This window comes from Sphaerodactylus townsendi, linkage group LG01 (genome assembly GCF_021028975.2).
Source record: "Sphaerodactylus townsendi isolate TG3544 linkage group LG01, MPM_Stown_v2.3, whole genome shotgun sequence".
NCBI classification, from domain to species: domain Eukaryota; kingdom Metazoa; phylum Chordata; class Lepidosauria; order Squamata; family Sphaerodactylidae; genus Sphaerodactylus; species Sphaerodactylus townsendi.
The window spans coordinates 171,493,552-171,509,735 of NC_059425.1; the positions used below are offsets into that span (position 1 = coordinate 171,493,552).

Here is a 16,184-nt window from a genome sequence, read left to right on the forward strand (position 1 = left end):
TTCTAATTGCAAGCAAGGCAGATTACTGGCTACTGTACTACAACTCCCATGAACCCACAGAAGGGAGTGAATTAAAGGAGCCTATCACAAGTCACGAAGAAGACATCGCGGAGGACCATGTGAGTGGCGCCTCCTACCCCTGCAAGGCTTGTTTTGTTCTGCACGGCTCATCTTGCCATAGCCTTTTTAGGGTTAAAACTCACTAAAGAGGTAGGTGTGGACGTAACGGTGTTTTAAATTATTTTTCAGGTGTTCTCTAGCAGTCTGGATCCCGATAGGGCTCCCATTACTGTCCCTGGAAAGTAGGCTATCAGTCATCTCTTTCAGACATGCACACTTTACTGCCCTCGCAGGTTTCAGAACAAAGTAATAGCAATAAAGTCAACGGGCGTTGGATGATAATCTTTTTGGTCCAAAGTTCAAGTGCTGCCTTGCAAGTGTCTGGGACCAACCTAGTCCCGATGTTATCAGTGCGAAATGTCCTGTCTGAACCAGCAATTCCAAGCCTTGACAACTGCTTGAATATCTGGCTGGGTTGGCTTATCAAATGTGTCCAACAAGGAATTTGGCATCGTAGTGGTTCTCCCAGCATGTCTACGGTCATTGTTGCTTTCTTTTAAAACCTTTTTCGTTGATTGCCTCTCCCGTTCCGATAAAGCACTTATTCCTTTGACTCTCTGTTGTTGCTCCACTTTATTTCTGCCCTTCTACCAAACCATGATGTTCCTGATGTCCTATGGAATGTGTTTTAAGGGTGGGCAATCAAAATGCAATTTGGTGTCTTGCTTTATCTGCATTTTGTTCTTTTCTCCCTTCTTGTGTTGTGACATTTTGTTTCTTCTTTTGGTGGTTTTTCTCGTTCTGAAAGCACAAGAGTGGCCCTCTTAACAGAACACAGGCCAGCTGTTCTGTTCCTCCCCCTTTCCAAACAGGCACGCCTGGTGAGCAAGTATTTGGCCCCTTCCGCATATGCAGAATAATGCACTTCCAATCCACTTTCAGCCCACTTTTACAATCAAGAGTAGCAAAATCCACTTTCAAATAATTGTGAAAAGTGGAGTGAAAGTGCATTATTCTGCATATACGGAAGGGGCCCTCCACTTCAGTGCTCCATCAGCACAACTGCTGCTGATACCAAGTAGCTTCCATTCTTGCTGCATTTTTGAGATTTGGGGCGCAGTTCTGTTATCTTGCATGAGGATTGAATTGGTATGGTGAAGAGAACTACACCAGAAGTTTAGAGACCAGCATTATTTAGAGTGTGATTATCAGTAACACCATAAATGGGTAACATATTAAGTGATTTTCCTGCTGTTTGCCAGGTCTTAAAAGTAACTAAAATGTACGGAACAGAAAGGAAAGTTTTGGCATCTCTTTTACTTGGCATCTGCATGAAAAGCTGCATTAATAAACAACCAACAGCCTCTTCTACCCAACTTCTAAAGGTATTGGAGCCCCATATTCCACTACCTCTGGTCACCCTATTTTTAGCAGTCTGGCAAATAGGTGCCTGCCCATGAACTGCAACTGATATCTGCCTGTCAGTCTGAGCCTACATGTTTCCTCCTTCCTCATTTTATGCTGACAACAAGACTGAGGAAAGTTAGGATGAGAGAGAGAGCTAGAGAGAGGGAGACCAGCTGGCTGCAGGTCACTTGGTGAGCTTCATGGGAGAGTAAGGGTTTGAACATACTCTCCCTGATCTCAATGAAACATTCCAATCAAACTTTTTAAGATTGGCTTGCCTAAAAAAGAAAATGAATCCAAAGAATCTGTGAGTGAATAATAACAAAAAAATAAAATGGAGATCTTCTCTTTGTATTTACTATTTCATTATCGAGTCCCGGTTGGATTCAGCCCCCAGCAGCTCCAATTAAACTAATCAAGTAATGATGTGAAATATCTCTTTCTGATACTCTCAAGAGCCATTGTAGGCCAGAGAAGACAGCAGTAACCTTGAGAGACCGATGGTCTGACTTGGGAGAAAACTGCTTGATGTGTTCAAAGGCGTTAATGCATACATGGAGCTTAGAGTTTTGCCTCCCTACTCGACAAAGGTTCAGGAGGCAGGATGAGATCCCCTACTTCAGCTTTTCTGTCTTGGACAGGTCACTGTAGCAGACTACCCAAGTCAGAAATACGCTGTGCTCCAGTCGCGGAGCTACAAGTGGGCGGAGGGTACACCGTGCACTGGGCGCACACCTGGGGGGGCACGGAAAATCGCCCCCAGGCTCCTCCCCCCACGGTGCTCCCCCCCGCCTTCCCACACTTACCTTAGTTCCTTTCCTTTTTCTTCAACTTTTTCAGGCTGCAAAAGGCCTGTTTGCAGTAAAAATGGGGCTCACAAGGTCTCCTGGGAAGTATAGTTCCCATCAGGCCGTTTTTACTGTGAACAGGCCTTTTGCAGCCTGGAAAAGTTTTAGAAAAAGGAAAGGAACTAAAGTAAGTGTGGGAAGGGGGGCGCCCCGGGGGGGTGCTGCAGGGGGGCTAGGGGGCATAAAATATACAGTGCGCACTAATTGGTCTTAGTGTCCTAGTGAAAAAGGCAAACGATAAGTAATATTGTTAAATAAATAAATAATATGGTTAAATAAATAATAAAATGCATTTTGGAAGACAGCCACCGGCCCTGAGAACTGAACTGGTGCCTATTTTTTCAAAGAATACATGGTTTTAACTATGTGACTTAAAATTTTGCCACCCGTTTTTATTAAAAGAGGCATCACTAACATAGGGGTCTGCTGTTAATTGTAGTTTAAAAAGAAGGCTTTGATATAGAAGTTCAATGCAAGTCTTTTGACCAAGGAATAGATGATAAACACATTAAGATCATTGACAGAAAAATTAACTAATGAAATCTACTTTTTCTTTCTTTTTTTCTCAGCGCAGATCATGTCTTTGAAAGAAGTTTCTAGCAATAAGTGCTTTGGGGGGTTTCAGAAGGTGTTTGAACATGACAGGTAAAAACTACAACCATAATCTGAGTAAAATATAAACCAGCATTTCCACAGGCCATGGGAGCACGCTTGTCCTACTTTGTCCTTCCTGTGGCAATCCAACACACCCCTTCAAAGCCTATTCAGGGGAGGAACTCCTTTTCCCCAAAAACAGGATTTTGGGGTTGCTAGGGGAAGGTGGGAAAGTCAGACTGTATAGGTGGATGTCCTTCATCTGCAGAAATGCTACTTTGGCTCCAGTCCATAGTCTGCTTTTCTTAAGAAAGCAGAAAACGCTTATCTTAATAAGATGATCTTTATCTTAATAGAAATAATTTTCTAAAATTTAGAGGATGTGATACCAAAGTTTGATGCTGGATGGATTGTGACTTTGTATTCAGCAGAGTTTTTCTGCAAATGAAAGGTTGTGATGATCTTTGCTGATTGACTCAGCAGGGTGTGGGATGTCTGGTGTCAATCTAGTGTTGGAATAAGGCCTGTGTAATCAAAGGGTCTGCTTTATGCATTCATTTCGGGCAATTCTGATTTGAGTAGATTATTAAACAGTTTGATGGGATTGGTGGATTGCAGTATAATTGGATTTTATTGTTACAGTGTGGAGCTGAAATGCAAAATGAAGTTTGGGGTTTATCTGCCCCCAAAGGCAGAAACCAAGAAATGCCCCGTGTTGTACTGGCTCTCAGGTAATTATTTTTTTAAAAAATTGCACCAGCAGTGGTTGTAACTAATTGTGGTATTTTATTTTTAGCATAATCTGTTCTGGCTGTTAATACTGTTCTGCCAGTGGGTTTGCGTGATACTCTTGAAGTGTGACTGTTTTCATATATTACGCAAGGATAAAGGGGACAATTAATTCATTTTCTGTATGGTTTTAGTTTCTGAAGATGAAAGCTAGAACATAATAATAATTCCTTAAATTCCCTCAGATATTTTAAATTACCAGCTAAAACTACCTCACAGCCTTATTGTGGCAATCAAATGGCAGTAATTTTGGGTTCCCAATGGGGGACTGATGTGGGATATAAATGAAGTAAAATAACTTCATTTATATCCCACATCAGTCCCCCATTGGGAACCCAAAATTGCTGCCATTTGATTGCCACAATAAGGCTGTGAGGTAGTTTAAGCTGGAAGTGTGTGACTGACCCAGGATCACCCAGCAGGTTTTCATGGTGGGGTCAGGATCTGGACATGGGTCTCCCAAATCATAGTCTGACACTCACAACTACACCATGCTGGCTCTCAGGTACTCTCCCCACAATTCCATACATTGTTGGATGTACTGGCATGTCTAAGGTGATAAGCAGAATCAGCCTTGAAGGGGAATATAAAGGATGTGACTTTGAAGAAAGACCCTGTTTAAGAGGCATAATTAGGAATAGGAGCTTCTGTACCTGATGAAGACAAAGTTCAAAAATGGCCAAAAAAAAAATCGCGTATCCCGTTCATCTTCTCTTCTTTGTGAGAACTCAGTAGCGAGGAAGATCGCACAAATTAAAGGGATTACTTCCATTGAACTAACTGCTTTCTATCACTGCTGACACTTTGTGCGCTACCTTGCAGGACTTTTCTATTGCTTTTGGCAATTTCTGCAGTACCTCACAGGATGTTGTGATTGGTCATATGTTATATAGCACTTTCATAGTTAGGATTGCACTTTCATATTTACACTGTTTGTTGATATGTTTATGTTATGAGTATTGTATAATATATAAGATGTTGAATAGCGGCTGGTACAACGCGTGTTGGTTTCCTTAAAGTGGTCGTTGTACCATCTTGGATTGTTTATGTCTAAGGTGGGGCAAGCCAGGGCGCATACCCCAGGCGCTGCTTGGGGGCAGAGGTGCTAGGCAGCCCAGAGCATTCCTACCTCAGAGGTCTTGCCCCGTTGAACTAAGCCCCTGTCCCCGAACTCCATGTGGAGTTGTATACTGTTGCCTCCTCCTCCAAAGTCCACAAGGTTCAGCTTTAAACTACAGGCTTTGGAGGTGAAACCCACAGTTGAAAGCTGGAACCAGCCAAGCCCAGCCTTGATCTGTGCCCCCACCCCACCCATGTCGCGTTGGGAAAGGTGGGGGTACTCAGCTCAGCAATGGGCAGTACTTGCCCTGGTCACCATCTTTAGTAGAAATGCCCCTGGTGGATGTGCAAAACAGCCGTTTGTTTGAAAGGTTTAGTATGTTGAGTATTATTGACTGAAGTAGGTTTCATATTGGATTTATGTTTATGTTCAACAAACAGGAATATCTAGATTTTTTGGTATATTAATCTGCAGACATTTTCCAACTGGGCCTTAGGCCCTCACCAGACATGGGCTGGCAGTTCCATGGTTTGTAACATGGATTTCTTTCTTTTAAGTGAGGAACACAGAGTTGTATTTCACCTAAAAGTTCTGCTTGGGCTGAGGGGGCAAGAATTTTCACTAGTTCTCTCCTTTCAAGACAGGCATCCCATCCCCCCCACCCCCAAGCTGTTGCTGGGAGTCCCGGGAGCAGCACATTGAGGTGGAGCATATTGGGCTGCAGTGGAAGAGGAGAGGCCGAAGCACCACCTTCTTACTATTACAATATTTTCCTGTTGTTCCAGGATTAACATGCACAGAACAAAATTTCATCACGAAAGCAGCCTTCCATCAAGCTGCAGCTGAACATGACCTGGTTGTGGTTGCTCCAGATACCAGCCCGCGTGAGTGATGCACCACTGAGCATCAAATCCAGTCTGTCATTGATTGCATGCAGCTGTTCATTTTGTCCATAAAGTAATAGTGCCATCTGAATCGAGAGCCAGGCCTTTCTAAGTCTGTTGAAGCCAGTGGGCCTAAAAGGGTGTAACTCTGCTTAGCATTGCACTGCAAAGCTGGTGTATAAATCTAGACTGTTGGGGTGCATGATTTATATTCAGTGTGCAAGCACACTGCCTAGCAGCAGAGGCGTACCGGCCTTAACCAGCGCCTGGGAACAAGGCCATGTGTTTGCCCCTCCCCTATGCCCCCGGCCTCCAATAGAGGTGCCCCCCCTCCCCGCAAAAACAAGGCCTTGCCTATGGCAGGCTCCAGGCCCGGTGGTGACACCCCTGATGCCAAAACAGTGTGTGCCCAGAGGCTTGGGTTACCCTATGACCCCATTAGCGGTACGTCACTGGCTAGCTGTGGCTGTATTTGAAAAAGAAAACCACCTTTCTTTATGCTAGTTATAAAAGTCCAGTAATTAAAGGCAGTAATCAACTACTGCTAATACTTGGGTTAAGTTTGTCATCTCCACAAATGAGTAATAGTGATGGCCTGCTTTGTGTGCCTCTGTACAAAAACACTTTTGTGGCTTAGTTTTTGCGTTTGACTGTTTGTTTTATTTTATACAAACTCTCAAGGAGCAGAAAAACAATGATAAATTTGTTAGAACTCTGTTCAGACTTCTTTCTGGCAGAACCGCAGTGGATAATACAAGATGTACTGTTTCCCCAGACCAGATTGTCAGATTGCATTCCCGCTTCTTTATTTACTAGTTGGTTCATTTTTCTACTGCCCTTTCTCCAAAGCACTCAGTTGTATAAATTGATCTCTCTCTTCCCACTCTCGATTTTACCCTCACAGCAACCCTGTGAGATAGAATAGGCTGAGAGTGAAACTGCCTTATATTAAATCAGACTACTAGTCCATTAATGTCAATATTGTCTAGACCAGTGGTGGCGAACCTATGGCACGGGTGCCAGAGGTGGCATTCAGAGCCCTCTCTGGGGGCACGTGCAAACAGAGTCACACCCCCCCCCCCCCACGCACACACATCTAGGCTGGCCTGAGCTGCTGGGCTTGATTATTAGCATTAAAACTAAGACCTAGTTTTGAGGAGGCAGTGTAGGTAACCCTGTTAAGCGCTGTTAAATCCCACTGATTTTCATGCGAAGAACAAAAGCACAATCCTTTACCTGGGAGTAAGCGTGGTTGCTGGCAATGGGGCTTGCTTCTGAGTAAACCCTCCTAGGGTTGTGATTCACTTGTTGGAAGAGTTGCACGGGGGCTTCAAAGCAAAGCCACTGACTACCACCAAGCTTACTCCCGAGTAATGAACGCCTTGGAGCCAACCATTTTTTCTAAACGAAAACCTCAGTATTCAGGTTAAATTGCCATGTTGGCACTTTGCGAGAAATAAGTGGGTTTGGGGTTGCAATTTGGGCATTCAGTCTTATAAAGGTTCGCCATCACTGGTCTAGACCATAGGTGTCAAACTCGCAGCCCTCCAGATGTTATGGACTACAGTTCCCATCATCCCCTACCAGCATCATGCTGCCTGTAACTGTACTGTAGCCCATAACATTTGGATGGGTGCGAGTGTGACACCTGTGGTCTAGACAAACTGGCAGCAGCTCTCCAAGGACACAGGCAGAGGGTTTTCATGTCATGTGACCTGATCCCTTTAACAGAAGATGCCATGGATTGAAGCTGGGACCTTCTGGATGCCAAGAAGATGCTGGACCACTGAGCCATGGCTCCCTCCCTTTGGCCCCTTCCACACATGCAGAATAGTGCACTTTTAATCCACTCTGAAGTTGGATTTTACTGTGTGGAATAGCAAAATCCACTTTCAAACAATTGTGAAAGTGGATTGAATGTGCATTGAGTGGCTCAGGTTTATCTAGAGAGGTTCCATGAATAGCAGGGCTTGGTTGGGGTCTGCATATCAACCCCATGGCAAACAAGAGGCTAAACTGAGGCAGATTGTGGAATGCACTGGGCCATGCATCCATGGAGTAAGACTAAAATTTATGCAACCCAAATGCAACTGGACTAACAGTGGAATCTTGTACAGATTTATTGCAGTCTAAACCCATTGAAATAATGGACTTAGAGCGGAGAAGTCCGCAGAGCATTAAAAAATCTTGCAGACTCATATTTCCTGTATTCCTAGTTGGGATTGTCCTCTAGAGCAGCCCTGATATCTGCCTGACTGGTAGAGATGCCGGTTTTCGAATTACTGCTTTTCCTTGCTGTGGGAAAAACACCCCCGTGTTGAATTTCTGCCTCTACTTGCAAAATATGGCATTTCTACCACTTTCCACAGAACAAATGAAAAAATTCTAGTTGTTTTCTGTCACATCTTTAGGAAGATGAGAAATCGAGACACTCTTTGTTAGCAGTTGTTTGAACATGGCACATGAGAGGCTGAACGAATTAAGACAAAACTATTTTTAGTTTTCTCTTTTGTGGAAAAAGGGCAAGTCAGATGGTCGGGGAGGGTTCGTGTTTAAACTTGGCAGGTGACAAGGCAACGGGAATGAGGGAAACTTTGTATTATATACAGTAGATATTTTGTTATAAGAAAGTAGCTGATGGGACCTATTGGCAGGTGTTATTGTTGAGAGAGAGGTTATTTGGCAATCACTACTTAGAAGATCAATTCTAACAAGCTTCTTTGATACAAAATTTCTAAGATTTATGTGGAAGCAGGAACAATACACGCAGGTTCCTATTTTCTTTCTGTAAAACTGGATAGGCATCCCCTCATTTTCTGTTTCCCTCAGGGAAGTACTGGTTTCACTTCCCTCACCTAGGACCCTACATAATTCTCCTCCTTTCACTCTGGCTGCCAGCTTCTGTTAGTCTCCAACTGTCACTCTCAACTGCCAACAATAGAATTCTTTTTGAACCCCCGTCAATCAAAGTTCCCAGATCGGGATAACACCTCAGCAGTTAGCTGTCTTTCACATAATACCTTGAATTATAGTAGAACCCAAGGTTTGTATGGTTTTCCCGTTCCCACAAAGTTTATTTCCTGGCCAGGTTTCAAACAGTTCCTGATTTCTTGGCAGATTTTTGTTTTTGGCCCACCTTTTAAAATACCTTTCCCTTTCACAGAGACTTTTTGACCAGTAGAGACCTTTCAGAGCAAGATTTTTTTAAAAAAATATTCTTTTTTTGCTTTTTTATGTTTCTCCTTAGACTCATGGGAGGGGGGAGTGAGTGGTCATCCTTGCATATGTATTCAAGGTGGTAACGATGCTCAGTGCAGAATTTCTTTCAATGGCAGGTGGATGCAATATTAAAGGAGAAGACGAGAGCTGGGATTTTGGCACGGGTGCTGGCTTTTATGTGGATGCCACTGAAGAACCGTGGAAAACCAATTATCGGATGTATTCTTACATAAAGGATGAGGTGACTGTTTCTCAGCTCGGGCAAAGTACCCAAATGTTCAGTAGGAGTGTACAATTACCTTTGGTTTTGTATCTATGAAGAATGCAGTGTAAGATAGGGATTTCTTGGGTTTTCTCTCACCCTCCTCCCTTTTAGAGTAATTTTGGTTAGCAGGTTCCTTCTGGTTCCTGTTCTGCCCAGAGTTCAGAAACTCCGACACAGATAGGATCTATTTTGGTCCTTCCCTGTAAGCTTATATGTCTGCTCTTCACCCACTTCTCTTACCTCTGTGAAGTTATGGGTGCGAGACTCTCTATGACGCCTTAGAAATTCTTGTCATTTAGCTGAATTCTTTGGACTTTTCCCCAAAGCAGATGGATAAGGACACTGCCTGTAATCTAAATATGTAAAATCCTTCCATCCTGAAGTCCACAATTATTCCTGCTAATTAAGAGCCTTTAGGGTATTACAGTTAACCTCCCCAAGTCAGGAAGAAATTGTGAAGCTACTCCAGAGCTAACTGATTGAGAAAAGATAATTTGAAAGGCAGCATTCATTCATCCATTGAGAGAGCGGGTAATGTGTCATTTTGCAGTGTGTGTGGGTGAAAATGTGAATATTCTTAAATCTTCTCTCCCCTCCCCTCTCAAATGTTTTCCAGTTGCCTAAACTGATAAATGCCAATTTTCCAGTTGACTCTGAGAGGATGTCTATTTCAGGACATTCAATGGGAGGTCATGGAGCTCTCATCCTTGCTTTGAAGAACCCTGGGAAATATAAAGTAAGATTCTGAAGCTTGAAGGACGTCAACTAATGCTACATTCCATGGCAAAACAAGCCTCTTTAATCACAAAATGTTTACAAGTATATGCACAACAGATGTAAGAGTAATGTTTTTGACAGCTGAAAATGTTGATGGAAATGCGGCAAAGCCAAAAAACAGCAAAAACAACTTGATTTTTATCAGGGGGAGGGAAAAGGTAATCTAGTATTACTTGGTGTAGTTGGACTTAAAGGGACAAACTGGGTTCAAATTCCTACTTGGTCATGACGTTCATAGGGCAGGGGACCTTGGCAACTTGTTTATCTCTCAGGCTAACTTATCTTGCTGTGTGGGAATGTTGAGGGAGAAGACCAGAGTGGATTTCCACATGCTCAAGGGATGGGTTTATTTCCACAAATTTTCCCCTCCCTGAGCAGACCTCCAACTCCCTCAAGTTATCCCTCATCATTTTGCATCATTTTGAGGGGCATTTGGGGCTTCATTTTAGGTTGGGGAAACATCATGGGTGGGGAGGGTGAAGTCCCTCCTCCCCGCATGTCATGGTCCTGATCCAAATGGAACCAGTGTAGTTCTTGGAAACTTAAGTTCCTAGCATCTGACCACAAGCATATAAGAGTAAAGTTGTAGGAACCCAGCATGAAAAAAACACCATGTCTATACTCTGTCTCAGAAAAAAGATTTCAGTATGGTCAGTTGAGATGCAGCAGTCGAGAAAATGTGTATGCTTCCACATTAGAATATAGTCCCGAATGAATATGAGAATTATCGTTCAGTTTTACATGCTGTCTTTGTCAAAATCATTATTTTGGGCATTATTGAACATAGGTACTTCAATGCGAGAGCTGAATGCCAAAATGTATTTTTACTAAACCTTCCAAACAGATGAGAGGAGGTGGGCATGGGAGAGCAGGCCTAGGTAGGTACTAGACCAGTGGGTGGCGAACCTTTGGCACTCCAGATGTTATGACTACAATTCCCATCAGCCCCTTTGGCCCAATTGGCCATGCTGGCAGGGGCTGATGGGAATTGTAGTCATAACATCTGGAGTGCCAAAGGTTCGCCACCACTGTACTAGACTCAGGTGGAGCATTCTGCAACAAAGAATGTCCAACATGCTGAGTTCTGCGGCAGAGGAATATACAACTCTACGAACGTCTTTTCTGAGACAGACTATAGTCCTATCTTAAAGCTTTGGCATAACCTTACTTATGTAAATTTCACATATACCTGAGATTTACTTGGGAAACCAGAATTCAGATGGCTCTTGTGGGTTTTCCGGGCTGTGTGGCCTGGTCTGGTAGTTTTTGGTCCTAACATTTGGCTTGGATCTATGGCTGGCATTTTCAGGTATGTCACGGCAAGATGTGTTTTTCTCTGTGGTCTTCAACAATACACTAAATTCCATTGTTCTTTCTTCTTCTGTTCCAAACAGTCTGTTTCAGCGTTTGCTCCCATCTGCAACCCTGTCCAGTGCCCATGGGGGAAAAAAGCATTCGGTGGATATCTTGGATCAAATGTCACTGCATGGGAGGTAGGGGATCTCAAGCTTCAATGTTACACAGGCTGCCACAGAGGGGGAGAAATATGTTTTCATGGGGAAGGCCAGCTCTTCAAACTTTCCCACTCATCAAGGTTTCAGTCCTTTTGCTACTTCATTTAGAATTGACTTTCATACTTATGATGACTTCACCGTTGTCAAGCAACCAAGGAGTGTTTGAAGATATTGATTTATTGTGTGTAGATTTATTTCCCACCCATCACCAGAGACCCCGGGGGGAGGGGGTGTACACTCATAAAAACATCATAAAATACAATTATATAAAAACTATCCTAAAAAGTCCTTAATCAACGGTTCCCATCCTTCTCCCTAGCCTCCCCTCTCACTCCTAAAAATTCATAACTACCCAGCCCACATAAAGCCCAACCTAACAAATAGTTTGGTACTACACTTGATCTTAGCCAAAAGGCCGAGAAGACAAAGATTGCGGAATTGGGCGATGATAGTGACTCTCTGAACATGCTAACCCTTACTGAGACATTTGCCCTCATCAAAGAGTGGCTACTAGCAATGGATTATCAACAACTGCAGAGCTTGGCCAACAAATCCTGCTCGCCAATGAACGTGGCAATTCCATTTGTGCAGGGAAACCCAGCCTACTATATTGCAGCGCTTACCAACCCTATATATAGGAGAGCCTACATGCTGGCTTGATTTAATATTATGCCATCCCCGCTCCATAGAGGAAGACTCAAGGGTCTACCAAACGATAAGAGGCTTTGCCCCTGCAGCCCAGGGCAGTTGGATTCCATTGCGCACATTCTCCTCCACTGCCCACTTTACCAGAAACCAAGATCCAGTTTATTATTACAAATCATTGACTCTATGAAAACCCTGACAGAGCTTGATAAAGTAAATATGCTCTTAAACTGTAATGACCTTGACTGTTGTCTCGCAGTGGCAAAGTTTCTGGCTGAGGTTTGCAAACTGAACTTATGATCCAGTGTGAAGTTTTATCTAGTAATTTTAACTGTATTTATATTGTATGTTCTGTATGCCAATAAAGGCTTATTGAATTAATAACAAATAGTTTGGGCTGGGACTGGGGCTAAACCAGGAGAGAGCTGGCACTGAAACCAAAAATAAAAGGGAGTATGGGGGGGCACCACCTGGAAGGGGTTACCCACATGCCCATAAAGAGAGGGTGGTCTTGGCCAGGTGCCTAAACTCCTGCAGAGTCAGTGCCCAGCAGACCTCTTGGGGAAGAGTGTTCTAAAGCGCTGTGCTATCGCAGAGAAGGCCCCCCTCGAACAGCCCTCACCCCCAAATCTCGAAGGGCAACAAGGCTACCAGGAGGCCCCTCCCACCATGACCTCAGCGCCTGGGCATGTCTATATGGAAAGAGGCATTCCTTCAGATATACCTAGCTTCATTTGCAGATGGGAGCCTATTTATGCACACCAAAATATTATTATTAACAAAAATTGTCTACAAGCTTCCTGCCCAGGCAAGGCCACCAAGAGGGCTACCAATAAAACAAAACATAATAAGCATAAAAACAATTAGAACCCAAACTAAAATTGTAGTATAAAATGCCAATGTTTATGTAAATATAAATGTATACTAAAAGCACATGGAACAGTAATTAAAACATACAGCAGGAAGTTGGATCACTGAGGTAACGTCGGGTGGGGGTGGGGGAATCTACACCAGTATGTGTGGTGTTATTTATTTACTTAATTTATACTCCACTTTCTCCATTGAATCTCACAGCAAGTTTTCCATAACATTAAATCCTTACTTTGGCTTCTATTGAGTTTAAATCTCAGGGTGACAGATTTTTGTTGGAGCCACTGTCCATGATTTTGAAGATCTTGCATGATCACTTCTCTTAGAAGTAAATGTACTTCTCTCCCGGGCAGGCATATGATGCCACACACGTTGTGAAGTCCTACCAAGGATCCCCTCTGGATATTCTGATTGATCAAGGCAAAGATGACCAGTTCCTTTCGGCCGGGCAGTTGCTGCCTGATAATTTCATTGCTGCCTGCACAGAGCGTAAAATCCCAGTGGTCTTCAGAATGCAGGAGGTAAGGCCAACAACTTTTGGTGTGGCTGACACTTCACATTTCAGTAGGAAACATCGACAGTGCATCTCTGCGCTCCTCTGTAGAAAGAGTAGGGGGGCACCTACAGTCCCCTTTCCTTGCACTGGGAAGAGATGCCACATCCCTTTTGTAGATTAACTTTGAATATTTATTTCTTTATAATATTTATTAACACACACACTCTTCCTTCTGTTTGTGCACTTAACAGTTTGTGGTGGTGCTCTGTGCTTCACAGTGGGGTTTCCCCACATTTCCTTTTTACATGCAAAGAGGTGCCTCACTATTTCCCCCAAGCCTAGATTGCCATTTTGCCTGACCTCTGCTTCCATGTAGGGAAGATGTTCACCACCACTTTTTGGTTTTTGAGAAGGCTGTTTTAAGTCTCTACTGCTTGAGCCATAGATCAAAAGTATTAACATTTCAAAAAAAGAAGCCCCACAGATTTCCTGGAAATGCTGGTGGGGGAGTGTCAAGAAGGAGGAGGGAGGGGCCAAGGGAAAGGGGGCCCGTAATCTGGCCATGGCCCACCCATTCTGGGAAGCGGAGAGGAAGGGAAGAGGAGGAGACCTGTCATCTGGTTGTGGCCCACCCACCCTGGGGAGGAGGGGACAGGGAGGGAGAGAGGAATGGAACCTGTCATCTGGTCATGGCCTAACCACCTTGGGGGGAGGGGCCTCAGCATCTGGTCATGGCCCACCCACACGAGGGGGAAGGAAAGGGAGCTCGAGGCAGCTTACAACGTTGATAAAATACATAAAATAGATGATATAAAACCAAACTTTAAAAATCACAGTTCAAATCTGCTTTAATCAAATGCAGTCCTAAATAAAACTTTCATCAGCTGCCTCCTAATGATCAAAAGTGAAGGGCCAGACTATTTCCCTGGGGAGGTGGTTCCCCAATTGTGGGGCCGACACTGAAAAGGTCCCGTCTCACGTACCCACCAAACAAGTGTCTTTGAAAATAAATAAATACATAAATAAATAAATTTATGCGACAATCAGGAAGGGCTCCCCTTGTAATCTTAATTCTCAGGCAGGAACATATGGAAGAAGACAGTCCTTCAGATACCTTGGTCCCAAGCCATTTAGGTCTTTATTGTGGCATGGAACACAAGCACTCCCTAACATTCTTTCTATTTATTATAAACAGTTTATATGCTCCTGCAGTAAGAGTGTGCAGAATCCCGGGTGATTGCAAACAGACCCACAGCGAGTTTTGATTGGTGAAACCTGATGGAGGTCAGAAAATGCAAGAGAAATATAAATTGCTGCCTGCTGTAGGTCCAGGTGGCGTGACCTGTTCGGTGTACACTGGCAAAGGTGGTTTCTTTTACACTACTGCTCCCCTTCCACCCCAAATCCTCATACATATCCTAGCAAACATAAAGATGCAAACACTGTTGTTTGGAAGCAGAACTTTCATAATGGCAGCTCTCTTCTTAGTAGTCAGTCTTGATACTTTAGATTAATTTAGCCACCATCACCGCCCCAGTCTCTCCATTCCCTGGTTCAGTTTTCCAGGGTTTTATCCTTGAAGAGAAGTGTACCAGATGGCTGTATCCTTTGTACTGCGGCTGCAATGAGAAGCCACAAGCTGTCTTTGCCGTGCTTCGGATCAGTCTGGGAAGCAGTCTGTTCCTCAGGGGCAAAGCTTTTTGGTTGAAGCTCCTGTCTTCCGCCACAATCTGTTTGCCTGTCAGCTTGTAATCAGCCCTCTAGACTCCTGTTGGTTCCCTAAGTAGCCCTACTGAAGGATCAGTGTTGGAAAACTGTACGCCTGATCCTCAGTCAGCCGTGTGGGGCTTGGATACGCATCAAATCTACACTTCCTATTTCATACATGATCAAAGAACAATATTCACATCTCCCTGGGTGGGGAGATGTTGTGCTCCCCCTTGCAATGGGAAACTTGTGTCTCTCCCAGTTTTTTTTGGAGGGGAGGTGCCAAAGATCCCCTTTTGATTTCCTTGAGAAAAGAAGAGGAACAAGAACGAACCCCCTTGTGCTTCCTTGTGCTTCAATTCCTGACCTGAAAGTGGATTCCAAAACTGGGGACTGAGCCAATAGCAAAAGACCTATGAAGTTGTATAGGGGCCGAATGATTTTTCACCCACGTCTCTCTTTCCTCTCAAGCCCCAGTACCTAGCCTTATTCTGTCTAAAACACGAGGTATTTGCAAAGGAGTACAGAGGGCATCTTTGAAGAAAGCTAGATACTTGCTTGCCCAAGGATTCAGACAGAATGCCTGAAAGTGATCCGTTTTCCCCCCTTTTCCCTAGGGCTACGATCACAGTTACTACTTCATAATGACGTTCATTAACGACCACGTCAGACACCATGCAAAGTACCTCAATGCTTGACTGAATCCCTGCAGTAGGCAGCCTTTGACGACATGAGACAATTGAAGCTATCAGTGGACATCACCAGACAGAGTGATTTACATAATTCATGTCCTTTGACACGTCCTGATTTTTGAGGGGGAGGAAATTCTGTGAATAAATATTTTGAAAACGTTTGCAGAATTTTGAAGTATTTTAAGCGCGGTAGGGAAGACCATGGCAAAGTTCCATTTTGCCTGACAGGGAAATTGACAGTTCAGTAGTCAACAGCAGAACAGGCAGTTGTATCCCGGTATAGTTCCTCTGTTTCAGCCAAGAGATGCAGATCCCTCATGACAGTCTTGCAAGCAAAGTAAAATGTGGGCTAGAGAA

General features: G+C 43.8%; 1 protein-coding gene across 2 annotated transcripts; it reads left to right on the top strand.

The window, feature by feature from the left end:
- The first annotated feature begins 74 nt into the window (after positions 1–74).
- ESD (esterase D) lies at positions 75–15,988 on the top strand. 2 transcript variants are annotated; one of them, XM_048499729.1, is made up of 9 exons: positions 75–210; positions 2,885–2,960; positions 3,552–3,640; positions 5,544–5,642; positions 8,978–9,102; positions 9,743–9,862; positions 11,298–11,396; positions 13,286–13,453; positions 15,753–15,988. In XM_048499729.1, the coding sequence occupies exons 2-9, from the start codon at positions 2,893–2,895 to the stop codon at positions 15,831–15,833; spliced, it is 849 nt and encodes a 282-aa protein (XP_048355686.1). In that variant the 5' UTR covers positions 75–210; positions 2,885–2,892; the 3' UTR covers positions 15,834–15,988. The 2 variants fall into 2 exon arrangements, with proteins under 2 accessions (XP_048355686.1, XP_048355694.1); XM_048499737.1 differs by having other exon boundaries at positions 90–210; positions 2,890–2,960.
- Positions 15,989–16,184: the final 196 nt, after the last annotated feature.

What these genes read in the sequence shown, in the direction of transcription:
- ESD (XM_048499729.1), top strand. Translation starts at nt 2,893, where the DNA reads ATGTCTTTGAAAGAAGTTTCTAGCAATAAGTGCTTTGGGGGGTTTCAG. An exon ending in CAAATGTCACTGCATGGGAG is followed by an intron (nt 11,397 to 13,285) that starts GTAGGGGATCTC and finishes TCTCCCGGGCAG; the next exon opens with GCATATGATGCCACACACGT. An exon ending in TGGTCTTCAGAATGCAGGAG is followed by an intron (nt 13,454 to 15,752) that starts GTAAGGCCAACA and finishes CCTTTTCCCTAG; the next exon opens with GGCTACGATCACAGTTACTA.